The following is an 18,093-nucleotide window of genomic DNA, read 5'->3' as shown; positions in this document are numbered from 1 at the left end:
GAAATCAGTATTAGTAAAAAAAAATAGTGCTAGGGAAATTAATGAGGCCAGAGGCTGACAAATCCCCAGGGCCTGATAATCTACATCCCAGAGTACTAAAGGAAGTGGCCCTGGAAATAGTGGATGCATTGGTGGTCATCTTCCAAAATTCTATAGACTCTGGAACAGTTCCTACAGATTGGAGGGTGGCAAATGTAACCCCACTATTTAAAAAAGGAGAGAAAAAACAGGGAATTACAGACCAGATAGCCTAACCTCAGTAGTGGGGAAAATGGTCGCGTCTATTATAATGGATGTGATAATAGAACACTTGGAAGGCATTAAGGGGATTGGACAAAGTCAGCATGGGTTTATGAAAGTGAAATCATGCTTAACAAGTCTACTGGAGTTTTTTGAGGAGGTAACTAGTAGAAAAGATAGGGGAGAACCAGTGGATGTGGTGGTCTTGGATTTTCAGAAGGCTTTTGATAAGGTCCATGGGATTGGGGGAAATATACTGCCATGGATTGAGAATTGGTTGACTGACAGGAAACAGAGAGTAGGAATAAACGGGTCTTTTTCCGGGTGGCAGGCTGTGACTAGTGGGGTACCGCAGGGATCAGTGCTTGGGCCCCAGCTATTCACAATATATATCAATGATTTGGATGTGGGAACTAAATGTAACATTTCCAAGTTTGCAGATGACAAAGCTGGGGTGGAATGTGAGCTGTGAGGAGGATGCATAGAGGCTAAGTTGGGTGAGTGGGCAAGAACATGGCAGATGCAGTATAACGTGGATAAATGTGAGGTTATCCACTTTGGTTGTAAAAACAGAAAGGCAGATTATTATCTGAATGGTGATAGATTGGGAAAAGGGGAGGTGCAACGAGACCTGGGTGTCCTTGTACACTAGTCGCTGAAAGTGAGCATTCAGGTGCAGCAAGCAGTTAGGAAGGCGAATGGTATGTTGGCCTTCATTGCAAGAGGATTTGAGTACAGGAACAGGGATGTCTTGCTGCAGTTGTACAGGGCCTTGGTGAGACCACATCCTGGAGTATTGTATGCAGTTTTGGTTTCCTTATCTGAGGAAGGATGTCCTTGCCATGGAGGGAGTGCAACGAAGGTTTACCAGACTGATTCCTGGGATGGCAGGACTGATGTATGAGGAGAGAGTGGGTCGACTCGGCCTATATTCACTAGAGTTTAGAAGAATGAGAGGTGATCTCATCGAAACATAAAATTCTAACAGGACGAAACAGACTAGATGCAGGGAGGACGTCCCCGATGGATAGGGAATCCATAACCAGGGGTCACAGTCTCAGGATACGGGGTATGCCATTTAGAACTGAGATGAGGAGAAATTTCTTCACTGAGGGTGGTGAACCTGTGGAATTCTCTACCACAGAAGGCAGTAGAGGCCAAGTCATTAAATATAGTCAAGAAGGAGATAGATATATTTCTTAATGCTAAAGGGATCAAGGGATATGGGGGAAAAGCGGGAACAGGGTACTGAGTTAGACGATCAGCCATGGTCATTTTGAATGGCGGAGCAGGCCCGAAGGGCCGAATGGCCTACTCTTGCTCCTGTTTTCTATGATTCTATGATGCAAGCTGCTTTCTATAGTTGAAAGTTCTTTGTCAGAAGTTTTTTTTTTATTTATACCTAAACAGATAAAATTGTAGTTGGGCAAATATGACATGATGAAATAGTTAACTGAATCATTACTTTATAATATATGTTACTTCATTTATTGCTTCAAATTGCTGTGGTTTGAGTTGAAATGTAGCCAAAGTGGTCAAATTGACGTTTGATTGCGAAGAGTAAAACTAATGGGGTTTCTCATTTTGCTATCCATCACAAATGGATGAAAATCCATTTTCTTAATGGAGAATGGCAGAGAAAAGGTGGTCTTTGAGTTGTATTTGCATTTCATGTTAGCCATATGTAAATCCTTCCTTGGGACTTATGCTCAGCTTTGTGTCTTACATCATCTGCATTAGTGCTAGCCTGTTATGGATTACAAGTTTCAGCTCATTCTACACTGGTTTTGCCATTTCCTCATGGATAACTTAAGGATTTAATTTGTTTAAATTCTTATGCGTTTGTAGATGAATATTGCTAAATTTGAAATTTTCTGTATGTCAGGCTGGAAACAGCAATAGGCCAGCAGAATTGGGTGAACTAAAATAACTATTATAGTCATTCTTAATCATTTTTGTCCCCTTGTATCATAGCTATTTTTATACTGACACATGAATTTGCACGGTTGGCAAATGACCCTTTCCTGTTCTATACCTTACATGCAAATTGGTTGCCATGTTTGTCTACAAAACAACAGTGACTACACTTCAACAATAATTAATTTGGCTGTGAAGCACTTTGGGACAATCTGAGGATGTGAAAAGTGCTATATTGATGCTACTCCCTTCATTCTGTCTCTTTTTTTTTCTTCTGCTCTTACTTGTCTTATGGTGAAATCAGAGCAGAGGTTTAAGTATCAATGCTTTGGTTCCCTGATTACCTGACAGGTGGCTATAAATAATCCTGGTATGCACCACTTGGTACTAATAAGTTCACCTGCTCTCTCAATACAGTAATTACATGAAGCACAGTGACATTGTTTTACAGCAGTGTTTCTTTTGTCTCTCTTAGAAAAATGTGCATTTAACAGTGTCATTTGACTTTTGTAATCGCTGGTTTTTGTTGCTGTTGACTTACTACTTATGTTGTTGCAATGATTTTTTTTCCCCAATCCGTATCATTTTCTCAGCAAATGGAGTGGTTGATCATCTGTATGTTGTCTGAACTTGGACTATTGAGCAAATCCAGATGCAGCTGCAGTCCCTTGACCTTTTTTATTGAGGTTTCGCAGTGCTTAACTAGGTTATAAGTGATCAACAAGAAGCACTTCAGTAATGTTTTTGGAGATTGAGGTGGCTAAGGTCCTCCTTGTTGGGCAGAGACTTTGTGTGTGCATGAGAATTTTAGAGTCGTACCATTTTACTCTACTCTTCAATGTCCGTTGTTGGCTAGTGGGATGAACATTGAACAGAATGGACAACTGTGGTGATGACCTTTTTATATTTGCTGTCGGATTGTGCAAAGTCTATGTCGAGGGACAGTCAATGGAACAACTTCTTAAAAAAAAGACAGTGGAAAGCCATGGCCTTGTACCGTACCTGGAAGTGTGATTGAATAGGTCAGGTGTGTGGAAGAGATTTTTTTTTGAATAGGGAATCATGAGCAACTTTACTTACCTGTTTTATGTTGGACTACTTTTAGCCAGTCATTGGCTGTTGCGCATGAGTGTTAGAAATTTATAAAGCCAGACTGTGAATATAACCTGTTTCTCCATTATTCTCTGTCACTACAACGTGCAGCTGGAGTGTTGTTTCTCCAACTATGTTTCCCATTTCAACACTCAGATACTCATAATCCAGCTCTCATTGTAAACCTGCTGACTTAATTGCCTGTTATACATATTGAAATTCTGTATTGCACAGGCATAAAAATTTATAGGAACATTCTTGCATGTGAAACATATGGAGGTGATGTACAATTCTTAAAGTACGATGCTGCAAAAAATGCTTAAATTATCCTGTCCATATTGCATTTTAGTAAAACTTGTTCAGATCTTAAGCATGCTGAATAACTGGATGTATATATTGCTAAGTCAGAACTACGGTTGCACATCCTAGCATATTTTATCTATTCATCTAAATGTAGGTTTAAGGAAATTATGGAGTAGTATAGAGGAAATGCACATTTATTTAACTCTTCCCCTCCCCTCCCTCCTGTGGAAAATTGATTCTGGTGTATTCTTTACCAAATGTTCTATTTCATGTTGATATAAGAAACTTAACTTTAATGGCCCATACTTTTGTGTCTTTCTCAACAGTCCAATGGAGCTGTGCTTACAATGATTTTAAAACTTTAATCGCTCAAAATTTTATTTGTACATTTGTCATCATTTGCTTCATCCTAGTTCATGAAATGTTAGAGAAAAGTAATAAAAATAATGATATATTTCAGGCTTTCTTTAAATTATTTTTGGATGGTAATTATTCAGGTATTATGATGCCATGTCTCTGTACCATAGCAACACTGAGAAGCTGTGTTTCAAAAACAAGTCATTGGTTCTGTTAACTGCTTCATGTAGTCATTACGCATACTTACAATTGAAATATCTTTCAGGTTGACATTTGATACGGCCCAGGAAAAACTTACTATTGTGCCTGTATCAGCTTGATATTCCATACTGGTTCATGTTTATATCTGTAGGCTAAATGTGTATCATTTTATTTTTGCATTTTCTTTACTGTGTTGTACTTTCTGATTTATGCAGGTTCAGTCCATAACAGTGATCATTTTAGGGACAGACTGATGCCACCTTTTGCTGATGCCTCAGGTACCACGCACTGTTTTTATCAATGGCACGTTTATGTTTTCAGTACAAAAATGTAATTATCTGAACCATGTCGTACTTTTTTTCCAGTGCAGCTGGAAAGGCAGTGCATTACAAATATGCTTTAATTGTGTGCAACTAATGACCACCACACATAAAGGAGTGTTTAGAATAATGAGATGAAGAACTCAACAGCATGTGGTATCAGTCTGTCTCTAATATACTAAACACATATGAAATGGACTTAGTGCACATATTTTTATATGCTACATAATTTATGATGATACCTTGATGATGATTATTCATTCCTCCTCAGGAAGAAGAAAAAAAAGGCTATAGTTAACATGGAGTGGAATCTGAAAGCCCACGTCCTGGAATAAAATGTAGCTGAACTAAGTAATCCAGCAGAACTAAAACTCAAATCTACATGCAAATTCACTGGTCCTTTTAGTTCATGATACTTTCATAACTTCTCAGCTTAAAATCACTTGTTACAAACTTTTCATACAGATTCACGTGACTGACTGACTGACTCTAATAAAATGTTCACTTAGCAGTGGCTTTCAGCACAGCAGAGTAGGTTTGTTTCAGATTTCAGTTTAAAAGTAAATCTCATCCAACAAACATGCTTATTTTTTATTCCAGCAACTAATAGATCCCATGTTAAAGCATTTAATTTTTGGCATTGCAAAACTGAGTTGTAATAAGCAACCCTTTAACTAAATTTCATAAGTTATGTTCAACTAATCAGTTTTCCTTTTTCAAAAACTCTGCATTATCTTTCTCTGAGCTGGAGGGAAAATGTTTGTTCTTTCATATATGATCTTTTAAGAGCAGTTGTTGCATTAAAGGCTATATTTAAAGAATTTATTATAGCACTTGCAAAATATTTTCCATTTAACTCAGCAGTTCTATATATATTTATTATGTTTAAAGCAATCAATAAGTTTGACATGGATAAAGGCCTAACTGATCTGCCCAAATATTTAATTTTTTGCCCCCTTGAGTCTTGGAGTTCAATCCTGGTCTGATTTGGCATTATCTAGGCCATTGTGTATGTATTTCTAAGTGATACAGAAGGCAGCATTTGAAGTCTTGATTTGCTTTCCTTCACTCATTGTGTTATAACGTCTGAATCCTCCACCTCTCCGAAATGAACCACTTGTACTCATTCTCTGTTTTACTACATATGAATTTACTCATGAACCAAATCTTTTTTGAAAGTGGCACCTTTCTGCTGTTGTGTTGTGAAAAATCCAAGGGCCAATGCACAATTGGAGGGGCAGCATAGATGCCATTATTTTTTTGTTAGGGAAATCATGAATGCAATTATATCACTATAGGCAGCTAAGACTTTGTATTTCTACATAATTTTGACTTCTATCTGTCCTTGTAAGCTGAAACTCTGCAACAGCGTTAACCTTCCAAAGTACGAGACAATCATGATTTTGTCATTCTACATGGGATGCACTTATAGGGATTGAGATTTGTTTGTGTCTAAGGTTTTATTGTTATACCTTGTTTGATCTTCAGTTGTCCTTTGTAACTCACCTCGATTACAATAAATCATGTAACTTTGGAATGCCCAAGAGTTATAAGATACTGCAAATGACACAACATAATATAGTTTGCTGAACAGCCAGTAACCACGCTATTGTACGGCTATTTGCCAAGAATACAATAACTTAGGAGTTACAGAATAATTTAATACGACAGCTCAGTTCATGATTTCGGTATGTTAGTTGCAGGAAAGTTCATTGTCACAATCCCAATAAGTTACACGTGGTAGCTGGAAGGTCTCAGGCATGCCCCTTCCCTCCAACAATATACACGGGAAATTGTTTGTGATTTATGTTGAACTTGGGTTTAATATTGTTGTCTAATTTAATTTGATTGAATTCCATCACCACGAAGGCTGAATTATTATTCAGCTTTTAACTTGTCAGCGGTATTATAGACTAAATTGGTCCCCGAGGTGTTTTGCTAACAGCTATGCTCTTCAACTGCATTTACCACACTACAGTTAGTACCATTGTAATGTTCAGTATTAGTGATTATAGTGATATAGTTCTAAAAAGGTAACTAATATTTAGCATTGATCAGCAGAATCAAATTGACTACAAGCATAACAAACCTGGTTTCAGTTTTGTAACAGCACAGTTTCAGTTGGGTTACACAATAGTCGAATGACACTCAGTGCCAAGATTACATAGACACTTCACAAGAAAACTTTTTGTAATCTATAATTCAAGCTATCATTGGTAAGCTTCCAGTGTTAATGCTGACACTTGGATAAAAGAACATTTGACCGTTTTCCTCAGGTAGCAGGTTAATTGCTGTATTGGATAGTTCTATTTACCTCTGGTGGGTTCCTTTAGGGTATACTTGCAGCAGATTATTGTCCATAATATTCATCTTATTTTGCTTTTGGTTTGTAGATAGTACCTTGCTGTATTTTCTGTGCTTCAGTTTAACCTTTCTGAAATTTCAAAATCTCCAAAACCTTCTCTCAACTTTCTAAAAGTTAATATGAATGACAGTCAAGCTTAAATATTCTTTCTTTTCTGAATTAAAACATCAGCGGCAATCTAGCCATCAATCAATTTTGCTGGAACTAAAATTCTAATTACAACCTTCACCACCATAAATACAAAGTATCTGATATGGTCCTAACTGAAGGACCCTGAACCTAATGTTTCCTTGGAAATTGTAACCTGAAGGTTACCTTATCTTTCCTGCATTCCTCGCACCTGCAGTTTCAGTATGTGGTAATATTTAGTGGATGGCTTTGTTTTTACTGATGATTTTCTCTTGAGACACTTTTAGTCTGGCCAATAGCATCAAGAGAAAATCTTGTATCTGGGTTGTCTCAATATTTGATTTTAGGAGAATTTTCCTTTTTCTTCTGGATGCACCTGCTTTTCTCTGCAAGATTTGTTCAATTTAAGTACCAGAATTAATAGGAAATTGAGCTGATTTGACAGAAGCTATCCTTCGTAGCCTTTATTGGGCTTAACTTGTATAACATATCCATGGCTTTGAAGATTACAGTATGTGTTTGGCAAAGCTAGCAATTTTTAGTTTATATTGAGAAGTAGCAGATAGCAGGCATGCTGGTTCTACTTTTAAAACTATAAAACATACCACTTCTTTGAATTGGTAGCAGTTCAATTGTTATATCAGAACAGTTCTGTCTTTCTCTGCAATGCACTAACTGGTCTCTGGATATGTCTTCAGCAAGTCATCTGTCATCTTTCCTCCAGATTCATCAGCCGTCCTTCTCTTCTAACTTCTAACTTTGAAACGTTATGCTATACTTTCAATTTGTTACAAATGTTGAACTTCTTCCTTAAAAGAGCTGGATTCTCCTGGATTACCTCAAACTTGTTTTCTGACTTATGAATTGGAACTAAGATCTAACATCTAGACAAGAACCTCTTCACTCATCAGGATTAAAAATATTATATTAGAAATATGACCCATTAAAGTTTCACTGGTAGTGGAGCTTTTATTTGCTATACCTAACATCTTATAATGAAGAATTCAGTGTAATACCCCCTTTAAGAAGGATTCTTACTTTATCAACCCTTGCTCATCAAGGTCTTCGCTGCAAAATATTTGTTGGCATCATCATTTTTCCTGCAGCGTAAGAATAAATTCTCCTTTGCTTGATGGGTAGTTAAAATAAAGTTGAGGCCAGACAAATCAAAACAATAACGGTAGAAAAACAGGGTGCATCAACCATTACCAAATGATGACCAGAACTGTGATTACAAATCATCCAATGTTGGTTATATCAATGTGAGACATCAGCAAAGGTCATATTTTATTCTGAGTCTTGGAGCAAGAAATTTTGGAAGATGCAAAGGCTATCTCTGGTCACTAAGTTCTACTAATTTGTACAACAGTTTGGTTGATTTGTTGATGAACACTTTCCTCTCTTTTTTTGCTGTCTTTAGACTATAATTGCTCAACTTCATTCAAGTATGAGACTTGAGTGGATCAGGATATGTTCTTTGGTAGCAGTTCAGTTGTTATATCAGAACAGTTCTATCTTCTCTGCATATGCTTTCCTGGGCCTACAGCTAAGAAACTTTTAAGTGAAAGATATATAAATGCTTAAGCCAAAGTAGCTGAAGTAGAAAACTTTGAAGAAACCAAATTTTTTCTCAGTTATAAAGAACTGTATGACCAAGCACGATTCTTGTATTTTAGATGAAAATAAGTGCTTTGAAAGCTTTCATTTTGTTTTGAGTGGCTTGTAATATGTTTGGTACCGACCAAGAACAATAATACAACTTATCGACGTAGTATTTTTTGTCGTGCTGTAGCTCTGCTCTCGGTGGAATGAATCATTGCTGGGAAGAAAACTTGCTGGTGCCGTAGGGCTCTGTCAAATGTGAATTCACTGATCAGTTTTGGATTTCAGTCACGTGGAGTAATCTATTCTCTGATACCATAATGGAAGAATGCCTTTTAAACTGAAAGTGACGTTTAAAGGGGGAAAATGAAGAGCAACTCTACCAGAAAAATGATGAACCTCTCTTTGCAATTGGCATTTATGCAACGATCCAACTGACTTGCATTTTTGGAAGTTCTATATATTTTCTCTATTCATCTGTTTAAAAAAAGTAGTATTGGAGTAGAAACTGACTCTCTTTCTCCCCCTCATCCCCATAGCACTTGAAAGGCTGCCGTTAGTGGATCCTGCTCAATTGAGTTAGTTGGGTCTGGCTTTACCATACAAAAATGCTTGAACTTCACTCGAACAATTTTGCAGCTGCGATGGATTCAGTTTGATTCTAATTTGGCTCTAGGAAATTGTCTTGAAGCTGGTTCTGATGACAGGAACCGAAGAAAAAGAAGTTTGCATATTAAAAAAAATCACTTCACTTCTGAAATTAATTGGAAATGCATCAGCTTCTTATTTGAAAGAAGCAAGTCTTTGCTTGTCTTATACTTTATTCCAAAACTTAAAGACTAATTGTAATTCAAAAATGACAGGCTTCCTAGTGTGTATCAAAAAGCTATTATATAGTTTGCAGCCTAAAATTGGAATATGGCATTTTAAAAATTTGTAGTTTGGTCATGATGGAGAGCTTGACATGACAGGTGCATGGCAACAGGAGCAGGTGGTACACGTCAAGCTAGAAAATAATAAATCATACTTGTATATGATGTGTAGACTTTTCTGATCTATTTTGGTTGATAAAAGCCATGAAGTTTGGGGAGGAATAGAGCAACTTGAATATAGTAGGGCGAATGTTATCCAGATGTCAAATTTCTCAATTGAATGCATCCATTGAGAAGTTGAAGTACATTGAGTTCATATAGGAACAGGAGTAGGCCATTTAGCCTCTCGAGCCTGTTTTGCCATTCAGTGAGATCGTGGCTGATCTGTGACCTAACTCCATATACCTGTCTTAGCCCCATATCCCTTAATATCTTTGGTTAACAAAAATATATCAGTCTCAGATTTAAAATTAACACTTGAGCTAGCATCAACTGCCGTTGGTGGAAGAGTGTTCCAAACTTCTCCCACCCTTTAAGTGTAGAAGTGTTTCCTAACTTCACTCCTGAAAGTCCTGGCTCTAATTTTTAGTCTACATTCCCTAGTTCTAGCTTCTCCAACCAGTGGAAATAGTTTCTCTCTGTCTACTGTATCAGTTCCCCATCATATCTTGAAAACTTCGATCAAATCACCCCATAATCTTCTAAATCCCAGAGAATACAACCCTAGTTTGTGTAATCTTTCCTCGTAATTTGACCCTTGGAGTCCAGGTATCATTCTCGTAAATCTACGCTGCACTGTCTCCAAGGCCAATATATCCTTTCTAAGGTGCGCTGCCTAGAACTGAACACTACTCCAGGTGTCGTCTAACCAGGGCTTTGTAAAACTGTCGCATAACTGTGTATTCTAGTCCTCTAGATATAAAGGCCAGCATTCCATTAGCCTTTTTGATTATTTTTCTGTACCTGTCCATGACATTTTTAATGATCTATACGTGGACCCCTAAGTGTCTTTGGACCTCCTTTGTTTTGTGCTTTTTACCATTTAGAAAGTACTCTGATCTGTCCTTTTTACCTCCAAAGTTGACGACCTCACACTTGCCTACATTGAAATCCATATGCCACAGTTTTGCCCATTCACTTAATCTCTTAATATTTCTTTGTAATTTTATGCTTCCATCTATACTGCTTACAGTGCTGCCTATTTTTGTGTCATTGGCAGACTTGGAAATGTGGCTCTCTATCCCGTCATCTAAGTCGTTAATAAGTACAGTGAATAGTTGAGGCCCCAAAACAGATCCCTGTGGGACACCAATAGTCGCATCCTGCCTATTTGATTATCTGCTCATTATCCCTACTCTCTCTCTCTCTCCTGCTGCTCAACCAATTTCTTAACCAGGTCAATAATTTCCTGACAACAAATGTTAGGCTAAATGGTCTATAATTCCCTGGTTTCCCTCTCTCACCTTCCTTAAAATAGTGCAGTGACATGCAATTTTCCAATCTAAAGGAACAATTCCTGAATCAAGAGAACTTTGGAAGATTATAGATAGAGCATCTGCAATGTTCTCACCTACTTCCTTTAAAACCCTGGGATGGAAACCGTCTGGTCCTGGGGATTTGTCACTCTTTAGTGCTATTATTTTCTTCATTACTGTTAATTTGCTTTTGTTAAATATCATCCATAATATCAAATCTTTGATTCCAAGAGGTATGTATTCAAACCAGCATCTGTAGTTCAGCCTTCTCATTGAAGAAGCTGTCAGGCACTAACTAATAGCTGTTGCCGATATTGGGGAGGTCATGATCTTACAAATCTAGATCCACGAGCAATAAAAATAATAGACTATAGGAAGATTGTACACAATCACAAATGAAGCATAAATACACTGGGTTGTGTTAAACATTCATACAGTATTGAGACAGACTGATATTGCCCATCTTAACTGAACATTCGGATTACGTACCACAAAGTGAGCATTTGCTATGAGGATTATGCCTTTTGAGGCATTGTTCGATACATACAGAAAATGTTTAGATATAGATTTTGTTTTGTTGTGGATGGTAAAAGTCACGAGGCATGTGGCGCTGTACTTGTTGCTGTCTGTCACATTGATTAGTACTTTTCAGAAATTTTCTGAAAGTATTGGACAGAATCCACAAGTTGGCAAAGATGGCTTGTGTTAATAAAATAGACTTTTTGCACTGCCTAAAAAGAAATTACTTATCTAGTACTAACTATAAACCTTCAAGTGTGTTTAATCTGCTCCAAGTCTTGTCGTACTAACTCTGGTGACAGTTAAGTACTAAAGTGCACTCTGCTCTAATCAGTTTTCTATTAATTAGTCCAGCCTGAAACCTGTAGAGATGTTAATGACTACAGTGACCTCTTGTTTATAACACTGATAAAGCCACGCGTTACTTGGCCCCTTTGCCGATGCCACTATGAAGCACTCAATAACATTGTTACACTTTGTGTACTCTGTAAAAGAACAATGTCTGTTACGAGTTGTTTGCTGTATTGAATATCTATCCAAAGATGTTTGGCTTTGAAGAGATTGATGTGTGTTCACATTAACTCTACTTATGTATTTGTAGTTTTAAAATAGACCTTTTCAATAATTTTGTAGGCAGCTGAAAGCATTTAAGAGGGGGGCAAAAAAAGTTGATATGCATGTTAAATTATTTCAGGGAAAGAAGATTGGAATGTCAGAATTACCAAACTAAGAAAACAGGTTGAGGAGATATTTAATACAAAATTTGGTAAGTTGCTTTCCCACTTTTTTTGTTGTCTTGGTTCTTGAAATTAAGATTGCAAAGCTTTTTGTTTGGTGCAATAGTTTACTCAATTCTAACAATTAACTGTTACCTGCAGCTGAAGCTCTGAACCTTCCGCAACCAGTGAAGGTGCCGTATCCATTATTTGAGTCCAACCCACAGCATCTCTATGTAGAAGGGTTACCAGATGGAATTCCTTTCAGAAGCCCTACATGGTTTGGAATACCTAGACTGGAAAGGATCATTCGAGGGAGTGCAAAAGTTAAATTTGTTGTGAAAAAGTAAGACCTGAATTGTAAGCTTTTAGTCACCCTCCTAATAATTCCTTTGGTTTAGTGTCAATTTTTGTCTGATTACACTGCTGAGAAGTGACTTGGGATATTTTCCTACGTTAAGGCACTATATAAATGCAGGTGGTTGTAAAATATATCAAGAATTTTTGTAAGTACTGGTAATACTGATTTTAATGCTTATCAACTAGGCCAGAACTAGTGGAGCCTCACCTCCCTGATGGATTGAAAAAAAGAAAAAGCACTGATGGTAAGGATCTTGATATCTTTGTACAAATAATGACTTCCAGGGCTACCAGACAAGGAAGTTGCTTCTTAGTTTGCACAAATGCTCATAGCAAAGAAGTCAGTGAGGAATGTATATCCCATTTTGCAGCCAGTGAAGTTGAGAAATTTATAGTCATCTAGTTGTTGATTAGTATAGAATTTTTGTTAATGTAACCTATGCTAGATTTTTTTTCTCATCCTATTCATTGTTGGCCATTGTAGTTTTTTTTTCTGCTGTTGCTATAGCAAACTACTAGTGTTGGAGTTAATCTATATCCTATAATGGAAGAGTCAATTTTACAAGGAAGTGTGCGGTATTGTCACATGGTTGGAGAGAACTGTTTACCTGAAAAATTGTTTTGCTGGATATCACGTTCCTGCATATACTGTAATATTTCCTTTATGGTCAGGAGTGTTGCATTAATCTTCAATTTTAATGGTATTTTATGCGATGTGGACACAGTTCACTTGCAATTGGATTTAGACTGTTCAAATTAATTTCACTTAGGTACCCCACCCACCAATAGAGGGAGGAGACGTGTATCCCGTCCATCTGAGCCGAATTTGACCCGAACTGTCAAAGGTGAAAGGACCATATTCCTAACACACTACATCATCAAACCCTTGCATGTGGTATTCTTGTTTCGGGATTAGGCCATTAGTAATTTGTGCTCAGAATGCATTCCTAATGTGTATTCTTTCAAATTTATCCTCTTAATTCTTTACCACCTATATAACTGTTGAACTGCACTTAATATATACTGAGGTAACTGAGATGTACAGCATCTAGAGCTAAAAGGAAACACGAGTATACTGGGGGGAATATTTTAAATGTTAAAGTATCTCTGGAAATATTTAATTTCCCATAATAATTGATTTCCTTATGTATCTGTTTCTGTCGCTTATTAGATTCCAGCAGTTCTGCACCAGTGAAGACTCCACAAGTATCGACAACTCCAAGCAGCCCAGAGATAGAAGTTACCATAGAAGGTATTTTTCTGTTCTTGCAGCGTGATACTTTTATTCCTTCTGGTTTTATGGATTGAAAGGATTTTCTGGGCTTGACTTTCCTCCTCAAGTGTGATAGAAAATACAATTCCACCTTAATTTTTTTTTTGAGTTTAAGAACTTAATTGGAAGTTTAAAAAATGCTTTTTAAGATGCGGCCTTCCTACGGTTGCTTTACTAACCCCCCCCTCTTCTCATCCTAAAGTTGGGATCACCATCTTTGCTCTCTTTCCAAAGCTGGCTACTAAGACATGATTTTTCAGTGTTCAGCCGCTAATCAGCATTCTCAGATGTTTGCTACTGGAATGATAGAAGATGTTAGGAACTTGGGCTTAGAACTGAATTATTCCAAGACCAGTCATGGAAAGAAGTGAGGTGAAAATGTTGATTTTAGAAACCATTTGCATGTGGCAGTTGAATTACTTTTAAAGCATGAGAAAGTCCATTACAGTTGCAGGGAGTGAGGAGTCTGCCCTACACTAGCTTGTTGCTGAGCACCCTGGAGGGGGTGGGGGGGGGGTCAATCTGACAGTAAGTACGTCATTTTCTTGAGTCCCTGATACATGGTCCTTGATTAAGAAGTTAGTGACGAGTAAATGTGTTACATAGCATTGAATTTGGATGTTTAGAACAGAAAAGTGACTGGCACATTGCAGGCTCTCATGCATAGGTCCTTCCACGACACTGAAGGCGGATGTTGCTGTATAACTAATGAGGATCTCTGAGACTTGGGATAGTATTTTCTGGAAAGTATTACCTGAAGGCCAGGTATATCCAGGGTTTTGGGTTGCAGAAAGGTAAGCAGTTACTGCTTGAATTTCTGCACTTCCAACTAGTGGAGCAGCCATCTTTTTTTTTTATTCGTTCATGGGATGTGGGCGTTGTTGGCGAGGCCGGCATTTATTGTCCATCCCTAATTGCCTTTGAGAAGGTGGTGGTGAGCCGCCTTCTTGAACCACTGCAGTCCGTGTGGTGAAGGTTCTCCCACAGTGCTGTTAGGAAGGGAGTTCCAGGATTTTGACCCAGCGACAATGAAGGAATGGCGATATATTTCCAAGTCGGGATGATGTGTGACTTGGAGGGGAGCGTGCAGGTGGTGTTGTTCCCATGTGCCTGCTGCTCTTGTACTTCTAGGTGGTAGGGGTCGTGGGTTTGGGAGGTGCTGTCGAAGAAGCCTTGGCGAGTTGCTGCAGTGCATCCTGTGGATGGTACACACTGCAGCCACTGTGCGCCGGTGGTGAAGGAAGTGAATGTTTAGGGTGGTGGATGGGGTGCTAGGGTTTGATGTGTGTCTATGCTGTGGGCGGAAGGATCGTGGCAGTGCGTTTACACATTTTACTGCGAGTTTTCTGCTCACCGTGCTACTAGTGAGGAGTTCCTGGTACGTACAATCCACCTAATGGGCTTAAATCCATGCTTATCAGTTGTCCAAAGACCAACTAATAACTTGTCCTCCCTGGGAAGAGTGCGTGGGGTTCCCTTTGGAGTAGAGTTGGCTGCAAGATGATACACCTGCTGATGGAAGGTTGTAACCTTGCGTGGCAAACTTGGTAACCCAATACCTGGACCAGGCAAGTTTGCTGTACTTCAGGGCAGTTTTGATTATTGACAAGCCATCCTGGCTCATTAGTGGGGCCTGGAAGTGTAGACCTTTGTGGGGTGGGATTCTTCCCTGTTGTTCCTGATAAGCTTGGAAGCCAGTACCCTAATGAATAGGGTGGCACTGGCTGGATAAGCAGCAGGAATCCTACTGGTGGTCTTTGTTGGTATGCTGCATAGTAACCTTGAATTTGGATGTTTAGAATAGAAAAGAGACTGGCACATTGCAAGCTCATGCATAGGCCCTTCCACCACACTGAAGGTTGGTAGCCTTCTGCACACTTGGGGGTTTCCTAAACCTTTATCTTGCAAATCTGCATCTAAGTTCTTTGGATTTGGGTAAGAGGGGTGTGCTGCTACACAGAAACCTTTGTATAAGGATTTCTCAGTTGTTTCAGAAACTTCAGCTTGCTGATAGGTTTCTGCCTGGGTCAGAAACCTGTCTGACCAACATACAGTAGATAATCTAGCATTTAAAAAAATGAATGTGTTCATGATTCACAGTTCAACTTTAAAAAAGCAACTAACTTAATGTTCTGCAAATTTTTGACGACAAGTTGTTAGAAACGTGTAAGTTGAAGACCATTTCATAGCAACTGCACGGACAAAACTGAATTATCCTATGTTTTTATTGACAGCTTCTGATGAAACGCCACCAGTCAAAACAGTTGGAAATAACACACAAGCAAATGGTTCAAATGTTACCTCAAATGCTACATTCAAACCAAGAGGCAGGGAATTCTCTTTTGGTAAGAAAAGTAGTTAAGCAGATGGAATACCGGTCCATTACTTCGGATTCATGTGGATAATTTCTGTGCTGTAGACTCGACATAACTCGATATGCTAGCAGTTGTAGTTATGGATTATTGAGAACCTTGTTAAAGTTTTGAATTGTGGAGTTGGGGTAGTGGCAAAACAAATTCAAAAATAATCTGAAACAAGGTCTTGGACAGTGAAAATTATGCTGTTATCTGCCTGGTTGGACTCTTTTTTAAAAAAAAGTTTTGGCAACAGTGGATCATTGAAGTGTCAGCTGCCCCCACAGAACCAAGATCCCACAAATATAAATTTTTATTTAAAAACACATCTGGTATAATGGGGAGCTTTGACATTTTTGGGCTCTTTGTTGTATATAGCAAAAGTCTTTGTGTTATTTGTATAAGTATTGTATTCCGGAACTAGCACCCAGTGGTTATGCTTGATATAGCATCTTAATACATGGTATAAGACTTGTAATTTGAAGTCATTGCGACCGCATCCATTTAAAGAACTTTAATTAAACTTTACAAGCCTAGTTGCCATCTCAGTGCAAGTTAGATATTGTCTTTTATTGGATTTTGTTTTCAACCCATAAGTTATGACTGCCACAGAATTATTTTTCTTCTTTATGTTTGTGTAACAAAATGTACTTAGTTGAATCCTAACCACTCATGCTTATTGTTGAACTCTTACCAATGCCACCTTTTCTCCTATGTCCTATGGAAAATTGTGCTGAATATGATGCTATAGCAATCACAGTGCACCAGTGAACAGAGTTGTCTAATTAAAACATGGCCCAAAGCAAACACCCACAGACAAGGTACCCTGTGCCATCTGCCCATGGCTACTGCTGGCAAACCGTCCTGATCTTGAAGCATGTAACATGTATACTAGAATATCTGACTGCCAGCTTCCTGCTAATGCATAGCTATACCAACAAGTAAACTAGTGTAAAACTCAGGTGGGAAAAAGTCTGTGTAATTACAATGATAACTTAACCAATGTCTATTTTTGCTGCATGGAGAATGTCAAAATCAAAGCCACTGACTAGTGATTTTTATGGACAAAATCATAGAATTTGATCCAGAAAACAGATTCAAAATTGTGAAATCCTATGTAATAAAAACTCAATTTTACTTGCTCGATAATGATAAACAATGGCCCTAATTGTGGGCAGAATTCCTAGAATCCAACATAATAGAATTTGACTCATTCAGTCGCCATAAATCACTGGCCCTGCTCACGTTATTACATGGCACATCATAATTGGTTGCAAGTCTGCTTTATTTTTAATTCATATCTCTTAACTTTTTATATTTAAAAAAATTATACTATCTGTAAAATACATTTGTAACCTATTGCATAAATATTGTATCCCATGTTGTGAACTTACGCTTTTACTCCTGCATGAATGCAATCAATCCATCCCTCCTGTGTATCCCTTTTTCATCTTGATCTCTTCTAAAATATTTTACTTCTCTAAAAACTTACCATGAAAGTCTATGAAAAATGTGGGGTCACGTGATCCATTATTTTTATTTATACTCAAAATCTTGCAAATCACATGTTTGAGATCATCAAGCTGAATATAATGGTTTCTGACATTCTGTCGTTAAAGGAGAACAAAAACACATTTATAATTTTAATATAAAGTGTGTACGTCTCCCATCTGGCTTTTTTAAAAACACACAATTTTTTGCTAATTCCTGGAACTGCTCTGAAGACTTTTGCTATAGGTGCATCCTGAAGGGGTTCCACTCAGTAGGATGAAGGCAGCCCTTTGAAACAACCTGGCACATATCTGGGCCAGTAAAAGTTAGTACTTTTTAGAGTACACAGCAGTTACCAAAATCTAGCTCAAGTCCTGTCACATTGTGTCCCGGTCAAATACAAAATATCAGCTTCTATTTTGGTCAGCGGAGGTGCTTCGCGTTGAGTGCAGGCAATGTCGCCTTCATAATCAGATTAGCTGTAGGTGTGATTGGAGACTGAATGTA

General features: G+C 38.0%; 1 protein-coding gene across 7 annotated transcripts in view; it reads left to right on the top strand.

Moving 5' to 3' along the window:
- LOC137344834 (general transcription factor II-I-like) overlaps positions 1-18,093 on the top strand; it is a 168,879-nt gene that overhangs the window by 120,859 nt on the left and 29,927 nt on the right. For 6 of the 7 annotated variants that reach the window (XM_068008018.1, XM_068008020.1, XM_068008015.1 and 3 more), the window contains 7 exons: positions 4,326-4,388; positions 12,087-12,158; positions 12,271-12,454; positions 12,655-12,713; positions 13,239-13,313; positions 13,640-13,720; positions 15,976-16,086. In XM_068008018.1, the coding sequence (XP_067864119.1) occupies positions 4,326-4,388; positions 12,087-12,158; positions 12,271-12,454; positions 12,655-12,713; positions 13,239-13,313; positions 13,640-13,720; positions 15,976-16,086 (645 nt within the window). The remainder of the gene's footprint in view (positions 1-4,325; positions 4,389-12,086; positions 12,159-12,270; positions 12,455-12,654; positions 12,714-13,238; positions 13,314-13,639; positions 13,721-15,975; positions 16,087-18,093) is intronic. The other variant, XM_068008019.1, reaches the window with a different exon arrangement.

Source organism: Heptranchias perlo, chromosome 28, assembly GCF_035084215.1.
Source record: "Heptranchias perlo isolate sHepPer1 chromosome 28, sHepPer1.hap1, whole genome shotgun sequence".
Classification (NCBI taxonomy): domain Eukaryota; kingdom Metazoa; phylum Chordata; class Chondrichthyes; order Hexanchiformes; family Hexanchidae; genus Heptranchias; species Heptranchias perlo.
This window is presented reverse-complemented; position numbering and strand designations above follow the sequence as displayed.